The sequence below is a fragment of the Phaseolus vulgaris genome, chromosome 6 (genome assembly GCF_000499845.2).
Source record: "Phaseolus vulgaris cultivar G19833 chromosome 6, P. vulgaris v2.0, whole genome shotgun sequence".
Classification (NCBI taxonomy): domain Eukaryota; kingdom Viridiplantae; phylum Streptophyta; class Magnoliopsida; order Fabales; family Fabaceae; genus Phaseolus; species Phaseolus vulgaris.
In genome coordinates, this window is record NC_023754.2 from 29126926 (window position 1) to 29144806 (window position 17881).

Sequence of the window (17881 nt, forward strand, 5' to 3'; positions counted from 1 at the left end):
GTTTTCTTTATCAATATAATGTTAGGTTTATAGATCGATGAAGGTTGATTTGGTTAATTTTTTTGAAGTTAAATTCTTCTTTCTTTTTCCTTTTTTCCTTCTCCTCCAAGTGTGGTAAAATGTCTTTATCTTTCCTTATTTATGTTTGCTTGCTTTTTTTTCTATATCAATTTTATTTTTCTTTTGTTTTTTTTTTCTATCGTATTCAAAAATCGTCTTTATAATTTTGTTTTTTTTTTTCTATTTTTTTATTTGAAATCCTATTCTTTTGACATTTTTACTTTTTGTGGCACAAAGATGATCCTCCAAGGTGTGGTAAAATGTCTTTGTCTTTCTTTATTTATGTTTTCTTTTTCTATATCAATTTTATTTTTCTAATTTTGTTTTTTTTCTATCCTGTTAAAAAATGTTTTTATAATTTTGTCTTTTTTCTCTATTTTTTTTATTTGAAATCTTATTATGTCCTTTTTGCATTTTTACTTTTGGTGCCACCAAAAATATTCTGAAATCGAGAGCAAATATTATTATTGATATGAGTGGTGATATGTTAACACCACAAACAATAAAAAACATACCATTTATAAACCAATAAAATAATATTTTAATTATATTTAATTTATTTTTTAATTTTAAATATTATAATTATTATAATGTGGTGTTAAGGGTATGTTTTTAGTGTGTTGTGTCAAAGAAATCTTTTCATATTTTGATATTATTATTATTATTATCATTATTATTTATTGTGGCAAAGGTGTTAGGAAGATCAGAGGGGTATTGCAAGGGTTTAAGGAAGAATGAGTTCCATTTAACATTTTCCAAGACAAAATTTGAAGTCTTTTCTTCAAAAATGAGTGAATTTGCTATTACATTGTTGTTATAATCCTGCTATTGCAACTCTATGGGAATCTAAAATAGTCAGAATAACTCAGTTGTGTGGTTTTCTTGGCTTCAAAGGATCACCATGCATGAAAATTTTCAGGAGTGTTCCCACATGGTAGCTTTTGGACATTCTAGAATGCAAAATCCAATGTCTGGTTTGTAAGACTCTGATAATGTTCTTCAATATAACAAGTGAGGTAAAAGTGATGTCAAAAGAGGAAACAAAAGCACAATGATAAGTATAATCCCAAGAAGAATGGCATAACAAGTCCACTTTCTTGAGCTTTTTTGGTGCTCTCTGGCTTCCTGAAGTTGCTCTGTGCCTTTTCTCACAAAAGAACTTGCACGAGCCACATGACTCTCAATGGTATTTAGTTGTTGACCCTGAGACTCTACAAGAGCTGCCATGTCCAAAAACACCTGATGCAACTCAATCAAGTTCTTCTCTATCTCCTTAACAGAATCATGTCTCTCTTGAATCTCTGATATGGTGTCCATTATCTGACCCCTCCCTTGTTCTTGAATCGCCCTTTGAAGAAAACTCTCACTTTCTCCACTTGATATCAAGTTCTCTATGGTATCTTCATCAGCTTTCTCTCCTGTTATGGTGAAGTATCTGCGTTCCACAGTTTCCTTGTACTCATTCTGCATTCTGGCTCTCAACCCTTGAAAATCATCCATCATATCCTTCAATTTCTTCCCTAAGCCACCAACCACAGAGGTTCTAGTTCGATCTGTTGAGGAACCTGGACCACACCCTGGAAGGTTTCTGTTGGCTGCATTGGAACGTTCTAAAGATTCAAGCTTGCCCTTTATGATCTTAACCCGTTTGAGGACCTGTTGAACATCTTGGTCCATTTTGGCTCGAAGATCTTTCATGGTTTTAGCATTGTGAACAATCTTGCTCTCTTCATTGGACTCTTGCAATTTTCTGTACAACTTCTCAACTAATCTCATGTCTTCCTTCACATTTTCCACCTCATCGAAGAACTTATCCAGGTTCACATTTTCCTTCCCAGCTTCCACATCATTCATCTGAGGTTGTTCATTCAGGTCACTAAATTTTCTAAAGGAGCTTGAGAACAGATCATTCATTTTTGAAGAAAATGACTACCAAATCTTCTTTCTATTTCTTTTCCTTTTCTTGTGTTAATTGATTTATTGTGTTGTTGATAAACCAAGTAACAAAAAGATCAAAAGAACATAAATGGTTTGATCTAACACAATGATATGTGTTTGTTCACTTCTGAATTGGTTGTGTCCCTTTCAATATCCCCCTGTGAATTATGATCGTTTTCGAACAGGGAGAAGATTGAAGGTGACAAAGGGCACAAGGAACCGATTGTCACCAACATAAGTGTTTGAGACGAAAATCCTTTTTCTTTTACTTGGGATGAAGGTGTTAGAGGTGCATAATTAATGTGAAATGAGGACCAACCAAATTAACTTGATGCTAATCATAGAAAAGATGTTTACAAGTTGAATATACCAAAGGTTAATTACTTGAAGATTAACAAATGGCAATGCGGTTTTTTCTGATAATATTTTCTTTTGGTTTTTCAACTCACCCATTTTAGTATTTTGTTTTGTAAGGGTATTCTTTAGTTGAAATTTTTAAATTTCCTCAAAACTCGAATATATGATGTTCTTACACAAAAAATATAGTAAGCAACATACAATATTACAATATACAGGGAACTTGAATAGTCAAGTCATTTTGTTATTATTTTTTAGACCTAAAGTAATGTATCTAGTGTTAAACTTAATAATGTAAAGTAAAATTATAAACATGCATTTTTAATTATTTTTTTTCTTTTGTAACAAACATTTATCAATACTTTAATGTAAATTAACATTTAAGTCTTGATGCGATAAACCTTTTTATTTATTTTATCATGTTAAATTCTTTTATTAATCGTAGTAGTTTCTTTGCTCACTATAATGTTACATTTATATAAGTAAAACAGGTGCATGGAAAGTTGGAAAAGGGTGATTGGATTAAATCTGTTCAAAGTTAGATTGACTTTGTAGATTTTAACTAGTTTTGAAAACTCTGTTAACTTTATAGTTTCAAACTACAGCCTAAACTGTTATCACGTTTGAATTGTTAATTAAAATATGAAATCTAAAGCAAACTACTAGATTGAGAAAAAAATGATGAAAAAACTGAAACAACAACTACAATTTGAACATGAGGGTATTAAATATTAAAATAAGACGAGGGATGGGTGCTATCATTAGTTGTATACACAGCAACGAAGTTGCTTGCTGAAAACTTGTAAATATTGTGCTCCCAAATTCGAATCAAGAGGAACAACGCACGGATACTAGAAAGTATAAACATATTACAGACTAAGAATAAATTGGGAGAATAAATTGGGAGAACAAATTAGGCATAGTTACATTTCCAACGTTGTTGAAATCAGGTGGCACGGTGAGCTCTCAAAAGAAACTAAACAGCTTCAACCTACTACCCCAATTCAGCTGCATTTCATAGTTTTCCATTTCCTACACAAACCACTAAGATGCCCACTTATATTACCAGAATATATTGGTTTCTCACCATTTTTTCCTACCCCTCTTTATGTACAAACATGAAAAAGCAAGAAGCCGAAGCGGATAAAATGTACAGCAAAATCTTTCCCCACTTCAATATAGCTTTGCAAGAACTTATCAATATGGCCAGAGCCAATATGATTTTCACACATTCATGGACAAAGATTGGCCATGTTCCTATCAGTACTATGACTACTACTGCCATGGGTAACACCATTGCTAAGTTTATCTTCCCTCATTGCATCTCCTACCAGCTGTGACTGACTTCCTGCAGAATCTCCAGTACCGGAGTTCACAGTCTGCTGCTTCAGATATCTCTCAGTGGCAGCATCATGGAGCAACTTCATCATGCCACCAGAATCTGAACCAGGTGACAATTCTTCTTCTCGCTCTGGCTGGATATTGAGGTCAATTTGGCCTTTGAATGGTGAAGCAGATGATTTTATTCTATTAGGATCATCATCAGAACCATCATTACCCTCTCTGTTCTGGTTTGGGCTGCTATCACCTGTGTTACTACAGGGTAATGAATCTTCGTCAAGCAAAATTTCAGACGAAGGTAGAGGTTGAGGATGTTGTTGCTGTTGTTTTTTGCGAGTTGTCTCTGCTTCCTTTTCGGATTGCTTCTTCTCACGCCGTAACATAAGGGTATGGAAACGTCGCTTCACTGTTAAGCATACATTACATGTGCATGTCTGTTTATGCTTGGGGCCCTTTCCACTGGGAGGTTGAATGCAAACAATGCAAGAACAGCCAGGTCTATGGCGTGGGTGCTTAGTTGTGGCCTGGGCTGACGCTGGGAGTGCCTCACCCTCTCCCAGGATAGCTAAATTTGCGAGGGTGTCAAGTCCCTCCAAAGCTTCAGCATTATCAGGATCCTGTTTGGTGGCCTTCATTCTCTTGGGAACAGCTGCCAAACAAATGCATTTAACACCATAGTTTCCATGCTCTATATTTACAATTCGTTCTACAAAAGATTACATCATACGTGACAAGGGATCTGAAAAATTTGCTCTGAGTGAAGCAATGAAACTACTCAAACCTGAATTACACGGAGGTAGCAAATTCTCAAGTTGTTCTGCTGTCAGCTCTTGTGCAGCTGAACAAGAAGATCTAGCAGCATAGAGAATTTAATAAATAAAGATAATGCTCTTACATATTGGATATATAATAATAGGTTATAAAGTTTGGGCAATGATTCAGCAGGACAGCCTTGTTAGATTGATAAATTAATCACACACTTGTGTGAACGAACACGAACTAAATTGAGGGAAGAGGGTGAAAATAAACGTTGTATCTTGGCATGATGCATGGTATGGTGGTGTCAATTTTTCAACCCCTCTTCTCTCACTTATATTTTCTATCTCCAGTCAACTATGTCCCATGGGAAAGGATGCTAAGTGTTGTATAATAAATTAAAACAGATAAATACATCTTAAATAACAAACCTTCTTACCTAATTTGATATGATGGAAAGGGAGAGAATGAAGAAGGAAAGAAAGAAAAAAGAGATAAGAAATGAGTGGAAATGAAAGTGGTCCACATTTAGAATAAACAAAGAGAAATGAGAAGGAAGTATTTTATTATAGTATTATTTTATATGATTTTATATTATTATTATTACTCTATTCACTTATTATATTTAAAAATTGAAAATAAAAAACTAACCACATAATTATCTATGCCACCCCCATAATCGATTATAGGGGATTTTAACGTGACATATGATAAAAAAAATACAACATGATTGATTATGTTATTTCAACTTCCATCTCATTTCATTTCACATTTGTATGAAAAAATTCTAACTTTTCCCTGATTTGCCAACTTTCCACTCTTTTCCACCGTTATTTAGCCTTCATTTGCATCTCAGAAAGTCAGGGTGCAAAGATGAAAAGAGAAAGAAAGTGAGGTGTAACCCACGTGAACGATGCATGTCATAGCCTTTTCACTTGAATTCAAAATAAATATTATGAAAGGGATATACATGTTAGCTAGATGTCTCTAAGGTTCAGAAAGACACCCTCTTAAACATCACGGATCACTTTCGGCTAACATATGAAATACATTCTTATTCAATCGGGAACGCTTGTAAATTTCAAGTGTATTTACAGGTCAGAAAAAAATGCAAATGATAACGTGGTAGACCAAAAACGCCAATGAGAATTAAGACAATAGATCACTCTTGGTACCTTTCTGGATCCCATGAATTATCAGAACACGTCCATTTTGATGGAAGAAGCGCACTAGCTGGTAATTTGCGCCACTTGAGACAATCTTCGCATTGAGCCCACTGGATCTTTTCACTGGGACAAATATAGACCATTGCTGGCAATTTATTATGTGGTTAAACAAAGTAAAAATATTACCTAGTCAAAATGGGAAATTAAAGTGTGTTTCTTGGGAACTTAATGTCAAGACATGCACAACAATAAAATTTATACAAAACATCCCCCCCCCCAAAAAAAAAAATATATTTGAGCATCAGATCAAGAGAAAATGAAAGGTGAGGATGAGGAGTACTCCTGGAGTCACTTGATCCATCCTCTCTCTCCCTCTCTATATATAAAGGATATATCAACTGCTACGTAAAAATTTAAATGAAAATCCAAGACATAAAGAAGGTGATCAAATATTATTAAGGATAAGTAATTTACCCCACATTATCACTGGTAAAAATTGTTGGCTTCCCAAGCACTGGAGCTTCCTGTAAAATTATTTTCAGCATAAAGGTTTCCACAATACATGATAATTTCCAGAACTCCTTCAATGAGATAAAGCACCAAGAAAGATGACCATTAGGTAGACAATAAAATTGCAATCCAACATTGGATGCACAACTCTAGAGACTCTGACTTCAGCTTTTAAGCCTGAGATGTGTTTAGTTCAAGGGGTGGATGATGAGGAAGAAGATAGATGTGAGAATTTGAAGATTTAGCATACAACATCCCCAACTAAGACCAGTTGAGAATCATTAGTCCTCCTTTCCCTTTATACACAGCCAATGACTATTAAACTTCAGTATTTTCTACTCACAAATCTTACAATACATTGACTATATTTCAAATAAGATTACATAATGGATTAACTATTTTGCCAGCAGATGGACACGTCAGAACTATCATTTGGTTAGTTTATGTGGCTATTTTGAAATGAAAAATTTAATATCATTTTTAATTGGAGTATTAAAACATTGAATGAGAGGATATAGGTCATTGCATCACAAAGAATAAAAACATCAGCAATCCATAATCCTTTATGAAGCAAGAATAAAGGTACCTCGTATTCCTCAAATTCAAAACCTTCAATCACAACAATGCTCGGAATGTGGCTAGGAGGAGGGCGGAGAAGACCTTGAGCTTCTTGCCATGTAATCTTCAGCTCTATTAAATCCTCATTTTCAATTCTTAGTCGTTTACTCTTTGAGCCCAATAAGCCGCTCTTTCTTTTCCTAGATATTAATGATTTACTCCCCAGTGCTTCTTTTGCTATGTATCCTGACTTATCAACTTTAGACCATGAATTAGGATCAGCCAATTCAACCTAAAAGATAGGTGAAAAATGCAACCATGAGAATAATGTAAATACCAAACGTTATACAATGCAGTTGGTTGTTTGATACTAACTTCACCATGTGCAGAAAATCCATTTCCAGACTTATTGGTTTCATTGTCCTGCAAAAAGAAATATATGCGCACGACAGATGTAATTTGTAAGTATACAAGTTCAAAATTTCATCAAACTAGGTAAAAATATATAGAGGATTTGATAAAAATGCAAAATATGCAAACAAAAAATTGCACTATTAATTCAATTCATAAATTGTCCTTAATAAGAAAATATCCACGACTATAAGGTAAGCCATAGTAACCTATGCTGACTCCAGGCCCGGACAATATAAAAAATTGAAGTCCAATTATAGAGTAGAGCATGATAGAACCTTCAGACTGTATCCAAAATATCTTAATTAAGGAAAGTGCAGTGTTTGTACATATGTCTCCTGACTAATGTAGCATATATAGTTATCCATACAAGCATTCAGCTAATAACAGACTTAGTAGTAGACAAAGCTTCAATCAATTGTATGTCTTATACTAAAAAACATAACTACACCTCAGAAAATTATACATTGTGGCTGTTAAAACAATTACCTGGTCAGATGGCGCAGCACTTGAAGCCTTTCTAAATCCCATAACCAACCTTCCCTCTGGCTCCAACCGGCTAAATGTTACTGAGGAAAACAACTCAGGTCAGCCATAAAACTAGAACTCAACTAGATGGTGGTACAGCACACTCAGAAAAGAAAGGAAAAAAAGACAATCACATGAGGCAGATAGATCCAAAACGGATTATACAAGGCAAGATCTTGAAGCATAATAATATAGAAGTCCTGAATGCAAGCGTAACTGTTCTACTACTTTTATCAAATTTCAAATTTCTGCTTGTGAAAAATAGCTCTATAAATGTCATAATATAAAATCACTATCTTTTCTAGCTTAAATAAAGTAAACTCCTGATTAGGTAGTTAGCCACAGGGACGAGAGTGGGTCAGAATGAGCAAAGAGGTACCTGTTAAAACTTACCAACAGGTTTTTATATTCGCAGATATCCATTAATATTTTCAAAAACTTAGAGAAAATACAAAATAAAAATCAATTAACAATTCTTCTGTAAAATTTAGACTCCCAATCGTGACACATATCCCTATGAATTTATAACTTTAAAGAGTTGTAAAATGTCTAAAATTTAGTTTAATTATTCGGTCAATTCTCCTAAAATACAGTTTAAAGGTACGCAAATTTACATTCTTTTTCTCCCATAATATAAATACATAAGGTTTGTCATACTTTTAAACAGAATAAAATAATTCAAATTATTTAAAAAATTATCTTTCTAAATATAAATTCAAATAAGACAACGGCACACCAAGGCATAAGTTCTCAATAAGCCAAAGATATCAATAATAGCACATATAAATAAATCCAAGTTGGTGGCTGTAGGATATCTACAGGGATCGGTAGTAAGTTATCCATCTCCTTCCCGTTTCCAAGCAGGGTAGACAAAAAACTAATTTAAATTGCCTGCAGATACCCATTTAAATATCTGTTTCTTATTTGTGATGGATTTTATCCGCAGGGACACATTTGTTTTGCTATCAGAGGGTTTGGACTTGTACAAACAGTAGTAGTACTTGACCTAATTATTAGTACGACTAGCTTTAGGTATTTAGCAAATTACATTTCAATGTATTCCATACAGTTATTTGTCATCTTTGTCACTCTTCTTTTTCTTTCTAAACACTTAACCCATAATTCCTAACAATGGGCACAGAGAGGTGCGTGCAAATATAACTCATGAGGCTAAAGTTTCGTTTAAAAAGAAATGAACAAGAAGAAAATTCTATATTTTCCAATACACAAATCACCTTCGTGACAATGTCTTACCAGTGTCACCAGCCTGTAACTGCATGGACTGTATGCATGGAGTGACACCCTCTAAAACATACATTCTGCTGTTATTGTTTGGCCAGAAGCGAAATTGAAATATCCACTCCTTTCCTTTTGCATCAAGGATTTTAAGCGGCAATCCTTCAGGCTGAGAAATTGGTGGGAAGTAGGTCTGTCTCATGGAACAGAATATAATGTTATATAACCCTTGATAGAATATTCATGAAAAAAAAATAGATGACCACGCCAATAAGAAACAAATTATTACTGCAAATACCTAAAACCAATTTCACACCTTCACAGCAATCCAAAATAATACAGATGACTAACTCTAATCTCCAGTTAATTGAAACTAAACTTGACCAACATCAAGTACATAAAGATTGCATTCCATTATATTATTTATCAGGGGACAGTTGAATTAACATGCTTATTAAAAGCCTAGTCTTGATATTCATAAAATTTACAAGGGCGGCTTGGAAACTAAGAAAAAACCAGGTAAACCTAAAGCCTTTTCATCATACCTTTCTAGAGTTCTCCTCAAGTTGTCAGGCAATTCTCCCAGCCTGGCATTTTGAGTGAGGACTACAAAATCCTTTTCACAGTACTCAAAATGCCTATCAGTGACCTTTCTTTCTTCAGCTCCATCTACTAAATCAAACTCTTCATACTTTCTACTATCTACTTCATGGAAGAACCTAAAATTGGCCTACACATTTTGTTAGCCTATTTAAGTCTTATATCACCAATAAATCCCTTTTTCAGTATTGCATTCACCAATCATAACTAACGTGAACTAGTCTAATATATCAATAATTTTTAATTGTCAACATAGTCAACACTAAAATCTTCCCTCCAATCAACTGGTTATAAAACGTGTGATGAACCATGATAGGCCCTCAAATAATCTTCCTAAACACCAAAATTTCATTTAAGCAAGCAATTTAGGGGCATCGTCCCATTCTTTAGTCAGTTTCTAAGGCATGGACATGTTTTCCCACATTGATATTTTCTTGGTTCCTACTCTTGGTTCTGAAAAGTCACTGATCCTGATCACAAGTATTCAGCTCACCCTTCTAGTTTACTATATGCATTCCAGAGAAATATGAAGGAGGTTAATAATATTACAAATTACAATTAATGGTCAAAACAAAACAATAAATTATGGTATGCAAGCATTTCACAAGACAGACAGTCAATTGTTAATTATTATAACTGCTAAATTATAAATTCAGTTTACTGTGAACATAAAGCATCTACGGAACGTATATTCAAACCAAAAATACTATCCCATGAGAAGCTTGAAGAATCTCAAGACCAACCTCAGCACACTTTTTGGGTAGGACTAAACGTCCAATTCGTCCAGCATCACTTGCACTCAAGGTTTTTTGAAACAAGGGAGTAATTACAGAATTTGAACTGTGATAGAGTTAAGATACTGTAGCTTCCAGTATGGCAATAGACATAATTGGAAATCAAAGTGCATTAAAATAGTAATTATCTAAACCAACACCACAATTATGTGATTTGAAGGATACTCTATGGATATTTGTTGTAGTTCTAGATCAGTACACCTGGGCCAGTACCGTGGCAGTAACTGGTTTCTTCCTCGGGCATCTGCTCGAGGCCGCCCATTGCGAACCTGAGCCTCACCTGATGAGTCAGGTGCTAAATGCATAGTGCCATTAAATTGCTTTCCTGGAGGTGGTGGAGTCTGTTGAGGGTGACTTCCAGTTACCCCAAGTTGACCATTTCTTTCGTTTTGGCATGAATTAGGTACAGGCAAACCAAATGGTTGAGGAGATGACTCTTCCTTCATAGAAGAAGGCTGCTGACACATATTTAAACATGAACTTGCTTTGTCCTCATTCCTCATTCCTGCAATATAATGAAGAATCAAGTTATACATTCAACTTCAAGTCATTAAGAGATCATTCCACCTTCTAAACCAAATAACAGAAAATCTAGAAAGTTCAGAAATGTCAAAGCTTGCATTACCATTCATATGCTTCATCTCTCGTGGGCAAATGGTGACATTCCAATGAACTGGTAATCCAGGAAAATCCTCACTTTTCTTTTCCAAAGCTGAGGCAGGTAACCTTTCATTGCAATACATTTTGTCAAAGCTACTGGATAATTCAGCTAAAGAAGGAACATCTGAGATCAGGTCGGATGAAGAAGCAGAATTGAACAGACTGGGCGCTTGCTTCCAGGGTACAGGACCTGATCCAGCCAACTGATTCCAACCTTTAGCAGATAGATCTCTAAGTCTATCCGATAAACGATTTTGAAGGGAAAAAGATTGTGGCCATGGCAGGTTAGAAGGCTGAGAAACAGATAACAGAATAGAATTACTATGCCAAAACTGTTTCATTCAATGATCCAAACAGGACATAAAAATAAGATATTGTCTAAGCATCATCTTTCAGCAATGAATTCAGCTTGATTGCTCGCCTCGGACTTTAAGATTTAAAGGAATAAGCCAGTAGTAACAAAAGAGCATTATCAACTAAGAGAGGACATGTGTAAACCCTGGGTAGAAAAACAAAGGCAAACCCTGACTAGTTTGATATTCATAAAGTTAGACATCCCAAAAGAAACAAAACCAAGAGAGGTAACCAAAAACGATGTGGAAAGAAAGAGAGCGGACAATTTAATACAAGAGCAGTGTCAAAAAAATGTCTCAACGATATATAGCAGGTTTGTCTGGCCATAATTTACTAGGAAGAGCAGCAAAGGAAAATTGAAGTAATTATCTAAAACAGTATAAGATGTGACATTCCTTATAATTGATTCTATTGAATTTTTTGTGTGACTATAAATGCCAAAATGAAATAAGAATTCCAGCTTCAACATTTTTCAATTTCGTCACACTTCTTGATGAACTGGTCTTTTCCAGATTTACTTTGAAAGAAAATGTATTATTTCAACCAAAAATCTTTACCTTATTTGTCCATTGACAATGAAATGACAACTTCAATAGTTCATTTCACCAGAAATAGAGAAAAAACAAAGACGGCATCAATAAAACCCATAGGATACTCATGCATGCAATACAAACCACATAAGTCAATCCCAAACAGGGGAGGGGAAGGAATAATGTCCAATCAGTAGAGAAACTTACCATAATAATATTTTTGCGGGCACATGTATAACATTCAATTCCTCCAGGATCCAACAACATGAAGGAATGACTTGAAACAATACATCCACAATGAATTCTCTGAAAAGAATGATTAATCATCAGTTAAAACTACGTAATTCTAACTCAGTTTCGGGAATCAAAGTAAAACCCTTTGCATCAAACACAGTAAGAGGAATACTATAAAGCATTCAAGTAACATTAACCAGCAATTACGACTACATAATTCAAACTCAGCTTTGGAAACCTATGTAACATCCTTTGCATTGACTATAGTAACAGTAACAATAATAAAGCATTTCAAAGAACCATAAAAAAGATTTGACTCACCTTTCTACAAGTCTCACAACTCCTCCAACCAGAAGCATTTGAGTGAAAAATTTCACAGAACTTCCCGTCTTCAAAAGCAGAGCTAAGTATCACAGAACAACCAAATTTTACTAAAAGAATAGCACATATGCATCATGCAAGAGAAGAATATCAAAACACAGGATAAGCAACAAGCACGATTATTTACATATAGCCAACTAAATTCTTGAACAACACGTTTCTTATCAAGTACAAAAGACAAAATGATGTTATATATGTGCTCTTTCTACAATAAAGAAAGAGTGAAAACAAATGTTTATGCAATCAGAAAGGTCAACCTCCGATATTGAACCTATTAAAACCTCTTATGGCAGAAATAACAAAAGTCTTTTGACCAGATAACACATAGAATGTAAATCATCCATGCAGTTAGTACACAAACCAACCACAGGTATAAAAATACAAATAATTTAGAGAATCACATTAACTAAAGAATGTGGGATGAACAGGGCAGAATCTGATTGAAGATAAGCATTCAGACAGAATAAGTTAATCACATTAACTACAGATACACAACTGCTTTCAGATGAATATAGAAAACAATATATCAGAGCCACCCTAACAAGAGAAGAAAATGTTAAACTCAAACTACGCATTTGAAAAGTAGACACAAATTGAAAAGAGAAATATTCATGTAAACAATAATGACTTCAAAAACCATAACTAGAAAAAAAACAAAGAATAACCTCGATCACAGAACATCTACTGAAGCAACAAAAAAACACAGTCATGATTCATTAGTAAGGAAGGAGATCTACAACTATAGAAGAAAAAAGGAATTGTCCATCTAATATTAAACTTTAGTTCAATGCGGCCAATCCTAATATCTCACTCAAAGTAATTCCCGATTCCTAAGGCGAGAACAATTTTTTTCTAAATAAATGTTGCCCAAAAACACAATTAGGTAATAGTTTCTTTAACTTCCCTCCCTCTCTTAGAAGAGACAATTTCTCCATGCTAAAATGTAGATATTAAGTAATAGCACTTGAGTTACAGCAAATAGCACATCGTGAGTACTTTGAAAAATACAACACTAATTTAAATACTTTTGGCATATTAAATATAATTCAAAATGACAATAATGAGTAAATAAACTGCTAATGTATACTTAAAACTAAACTCTCAATGAAAAATTTACTAGTACAAACTCCAGAAATAATCAAATTCTAAATGACAAACCATAAAACCTAATATTAAACATTTTAAATAATATCATTACTATTCATCGAAAAAAAAAATCAACTTTAAAGGAGTTCAACGTCTTGGCATAGACCTTCATTGACTACAACAACCCACCATTTTCCTGATAGGTACAATTGGTCACATGGAGCAATCATCACTTTCGAGCTCTACCGAAAACCAAACTTCAGTAAAACAATTTAAAGCAATGCACTTTTAAAAAGTTTCTATTCTCAAGATTTCTTAGGTCCTCCACCACCCCTTTTAATAGGACCACCTCTCATTTGATCCACTCTCTCGTCGGAGACTCTAGTGATCTCCTTATCAATAGACAAAATCACAGTGCAAAGTTTCCACTATAATCTCCTCAATAAGTACATATGGTCAACATAGAAAGAAAAAACACCAGAACTAAGAAACTTTTCACAGTACAGTAGTACACTTATAGGCTAGCACGAAGACCAGTTGCATGTGCCATATCTCAGTATTAATAATTATGTCAACAATGCCCACACTTAAACAAATACACTAAGCAGAGGAGCTCATACAAAATTTCTGTTCTAGATGAAACATCGACAAGAAACAGCAACGAATCCATAATCATAACTACATAACATGAAAGCACCAAACCCGTCGCTATGCCTAACTTAGTTCCAAATTTAAAACACAACAGAATTAGAAAAGCACTAATTACATCTCCGACAGCAATAACTGTATGAAGTAGTGAAATCAAAGAGGTGCGTTGAACCCATACCACCGAATCCCCAAAGAAAAAGAGAGAGACTGCCATTTACTTCAAAATCGTCGTAAGTTTATAAAAAAAAAAAAAACGAATTCACATCACAAGCCTAATTACTCAATACCCTCCAAAAAAAAATTTCCTTTTTTTTAAACAACATAATAAAGCAGTAAACTTTATCCAAATTTGCAGGAGGAATGCCCAAACCTAGAAACCTCAGCTAACTGATAATAATCCCAATCTCTTTAACTACTGCCACGTGTAACTTGCTCCAAAATCCAAATTCAAAAAATAAACAGAAACACAGAAATAAAAAATAATAATTTTTTAAAAATAAAAGAAGAAACAAATAGGAATTTTGGTTTCGTAAAAAAATTCAAACAGAACACTGTGTGAGTCAACAAAACAGTGAAGCGGTAAAATTACTAACCCGCATCGATCACAGAGCTCGGCTAGCTCTCCGCTACGGAGCCTCCAACCTTTCTTAGGTCTTTCGGGCCTCAATTCCTTGCAGTCAGAATTAAAGCACAGCTTGGACGAAGAAGAAGAAGCCGAAGCCATGGCGGCTCTGAACCCCAACAAATCCACAACCGCAACGGTTTGTGCGGCCTGATCTGCAATCAGAGAGATGAAAGGAAGGAGAGAGAAAAGGAAGAGGGTTTTAGAGAGAGAAAGTGGAGGAGAAGGCGTGAGTAGTAGTGAGTGTTTTTTAAGTGAGAGAAAGTGTAAAAACGGGGTTTTTTAAAAAGTAGTAGTTGTTGTACCACCACTGTTCATTGGGCGTCGTCGTTTCTCTCTCCCTCTCTCTCTCTCTCTCTCACTCTCCACGGACAAAATGGGAAATTTTTGTTCTCTCTCTTCTAACTATATATATGTTTTTAATTTCAAACCTAATTGGATCATGTACAAAATTTCAAGCATCAATTAATATTACAATAATGATTCATGCATGAAAAAAAAAAGTATTTTCAATATATCAATTAATATTCACTTTTTTTTTAATTTTAATATTTTAAAAAGTGGTTATTAATGTTTTTGTTTCTTCTTATTACAGTTATGATATTATTTCCTTCCATAAAAAAACAAACCGTGAGACTTTTAAAACACACTACTTTGCCACCAGCCTCTTCTTGACGTGTTTGTCCCTTGTCCGTTTTCACATTAAAGAGGAAAACAACACATGAGGCTCTCATTTAATAAAATAATAATAAAACTTAGAGTTAATTAAATGTTACCTAATAATAATAATGTACTAGATATAGTTTTATGTTATAGTATTTATTATTTATATTTAAATAAAATTGAAAAAAGAAAAAGAGTGAAAAAATAGACGGGAAAAACACGACAAGGGCAGATCGGTAATTGGAGGGGGTTTGACTGGTGCCGGACGCGTTGGAATCGAAGTTAAGGAATGAGGATAATGCGAGCACGTGAAAGGAATGGAAGGGGCGAGTGGAGTCAAGCTCTCACGCGCTGCGAGTGGGGGTTTTTAAGTTGGAATATCCAATTATCTTGCATGGCCCGCGAGCTCACGCTACGCAATCACGTAATTCGCAACTTCCAACGCCTATTTCCACTTCTCTCTTGTTCAGAGCACGCGCTTTTTCGTTTTTGACTCTTCACGTTATGTTTCTAAGAACTTTGTTCTGCGCCTTCAGAAAATTGTCCTTTTTTAATGTGTTTAGTGTAACGTCATGTTTGGAGAAGTTTTATTTATACAAGGATATCCAAGAAAAATAGAAAATAAAGTTATTTGAATTAAAAAATGAAGAAATTTTTTGTGTTAAGTTTGATTAATATGATAGGATAATTTTATTGTATATTAATATATTTAGAAAATAATTCATAAAATAAAAACAAACACTTAGAAATACTATGTTTCTACAAAACCTGAAGTTAGACGCACAAAAAATATTTATAATAGGAATTATTCTCACAAAATATCACCCTTTAATTAGGTTGAGTGATTTAAATTTAATTTATTAAAATTAGTTATACTAAAAAGGAGTCTCTTTCTCAATAGGATATAATCATTATTAATCATTTTGGGAGTGATAAATGTATCTCCATTAGGAAATTTGTAATCACTTGAAAAAACAATAAGACTTAAATATATGAAGACCAATAATTCAAAATAAAGCAACTCCAACTATACATATAATTTTAGAATGGGAGTAACATTGAGGATATGAATAATATTCTATTTTGATAACTATCTCAAAGGACATACATAATCATGTTTAGTATCTTCCTTAAAAAAAAGTTAAAATAATATAAATTAAGATAAAATAAATCCTACTTAAAATTAGATAATATTAATGTTAATATTCATTAAAAATAATTAAATAAAAACTAATTTTAAGAACTAAAATAATTAGTTATTATTTAATTAAATTAAAGACCGTTTTATAAATTAAAAAAGTTATTGATATTTAAAGTTATTTTTATTATTAATTAAAATTTATAAAATAAATTTTAAATTGGTATTTAACAATTATCTTTTTAAGGTTTTAGTTATTTATTAACTAATTTAGAATTTAAAATATTAGTAACTAAAATTTATTAATTAATATAAATATTAATTTAAAAATTATTTTATAAATTTTTATTAATAATAAAAATCATTTTAAATACTAATAATTTTTTAATATTTAAATTAACCATAAATCCTAAATCTTAAACCCTAAACCTCAGATGATGGAAGGAGTTAGTAAGCTACAATTATTTAAAATTAAAAATGAGCCAAATTGAAAGATGAATTATGTATGATTGTATATAGATATTTATGATTGAAGAATTGATGCATGCAACCAATATCCCAACCGTGCAAACTCTTCAGATCTCTTAATATTTATCAAAATATAGAATGCATAAATTTTGGGGTATTTAAAAATTGTGCATGTGAAGATGAAGACAAGGCGTGTTCCATGGTAGAGGAGGTAGTTTGGGAGCAATGGATGTTCCAACCAAATGCATGCATTCAACTTGAAAATGACAAACCCAACAACCAATTTGAAAGTGTAGTCATCCTTAATTATCGGTGGAGATGAAGAAAGACAAGAAACCACTTTGATTTTTGGTCTTATGATATGATAAACACTATAGTGTTAGACACCAACACACCTTCCACATAACCAATCTCGACCACAACGTTGTTCTCCTCGTTTCTTGTTTCCTCCCAAAAACCAACACGTTTGCATAGTGCTCCCTTCTTATAATTGCAACCGTAGAATCCATAGATTAATTCAAGGTTTATTCAAGTTTCTTCCGACCATAACTAATCACCGCCTTCATAAATCAAACCTTTTTTTAACCAAAGCTTGTTGATGAAAACAAGACTGCCACACCATCCAAAACTTCTTCTATGGAGATTCACTATCAAATATAAAAAAAAATTACTTTATCAACCCTTAACTTGTCGTATCAAATATATTGTGTTCAAATTAATTGTATTGTCCATGTATCTTTATGGATAAAGTGGGTATAAATGGTATATATTGTACAATTGTTAATGTGCCGGTTGTTTTCTCGTTTCTCACTTCAAGTCTCATCTTTTAATTGTTGGAATTC

General features: G+C 33.4%; 2 protein-coding genes across 3 annotated transcripts; both read right to left on the reverse strand.

Moving 5' to 3' along the window:
- Positions 1-792: 792 nt before the first annotated feature.
- On the reverse strand, positions 793-2329 carry LOC137833184 (syntaxin-125-like). Its single transcript, XM_068641544.1, has one exon. The coding sequence runs from the start codon at positions 1972-1974 to the stop codon at positions 1060-1062; it is 915 nt and encodes a 304-aa protein (XP_068497645.1). The 5' UTR covers positions 1975-2329; the 3' UTR covers positions 793-1059.
- Positions 2330-3232: 903 nt separating this feature from the next.
- On the reverse strand, positions 3233-15158 carry LOC137832648 (B3 domain-containing protein Os07g0563300-like). 2 transcript variants are annotated; one of them, XM_068640931.1, is made up of 14 exons: positions 14742-15158; positions 12355-12436; positions 12007-12105; positions 10881-11208; positions 10421-10760; positions 10205-10301; positions 8880-9054; positions 7587-7666; positions 7062-7109; positions 6715-6978; positions 6093-6142; positions 5628-5741; positions 4478-4548; positions 3233-4345 (listed from the first exon to the last, which is right to left on the reverse strand). In XM_068640931.1, the coding sequence occupies exons 1-14, from the start codon at positions 14870-14872 to the stop codon at positions 3588-3590; spliced, it is 2637 nt and encodes an 878-aa protein (XP_068497032.1). In that variant the 5' UTR covers positions 14873-15158; the 3' UTR covers positions 3233-3587. The 2 variants fall into 2 exon arrangements, with proteins under 2 accessions (XP_068497032.1, XP_068497031.1); XM_068640930.1 differs by having other exon boundaries at positions 6093-6199; positions 14742-15147.
- Positions 15159-17881: the final 2723 nt, after the last annotated feature.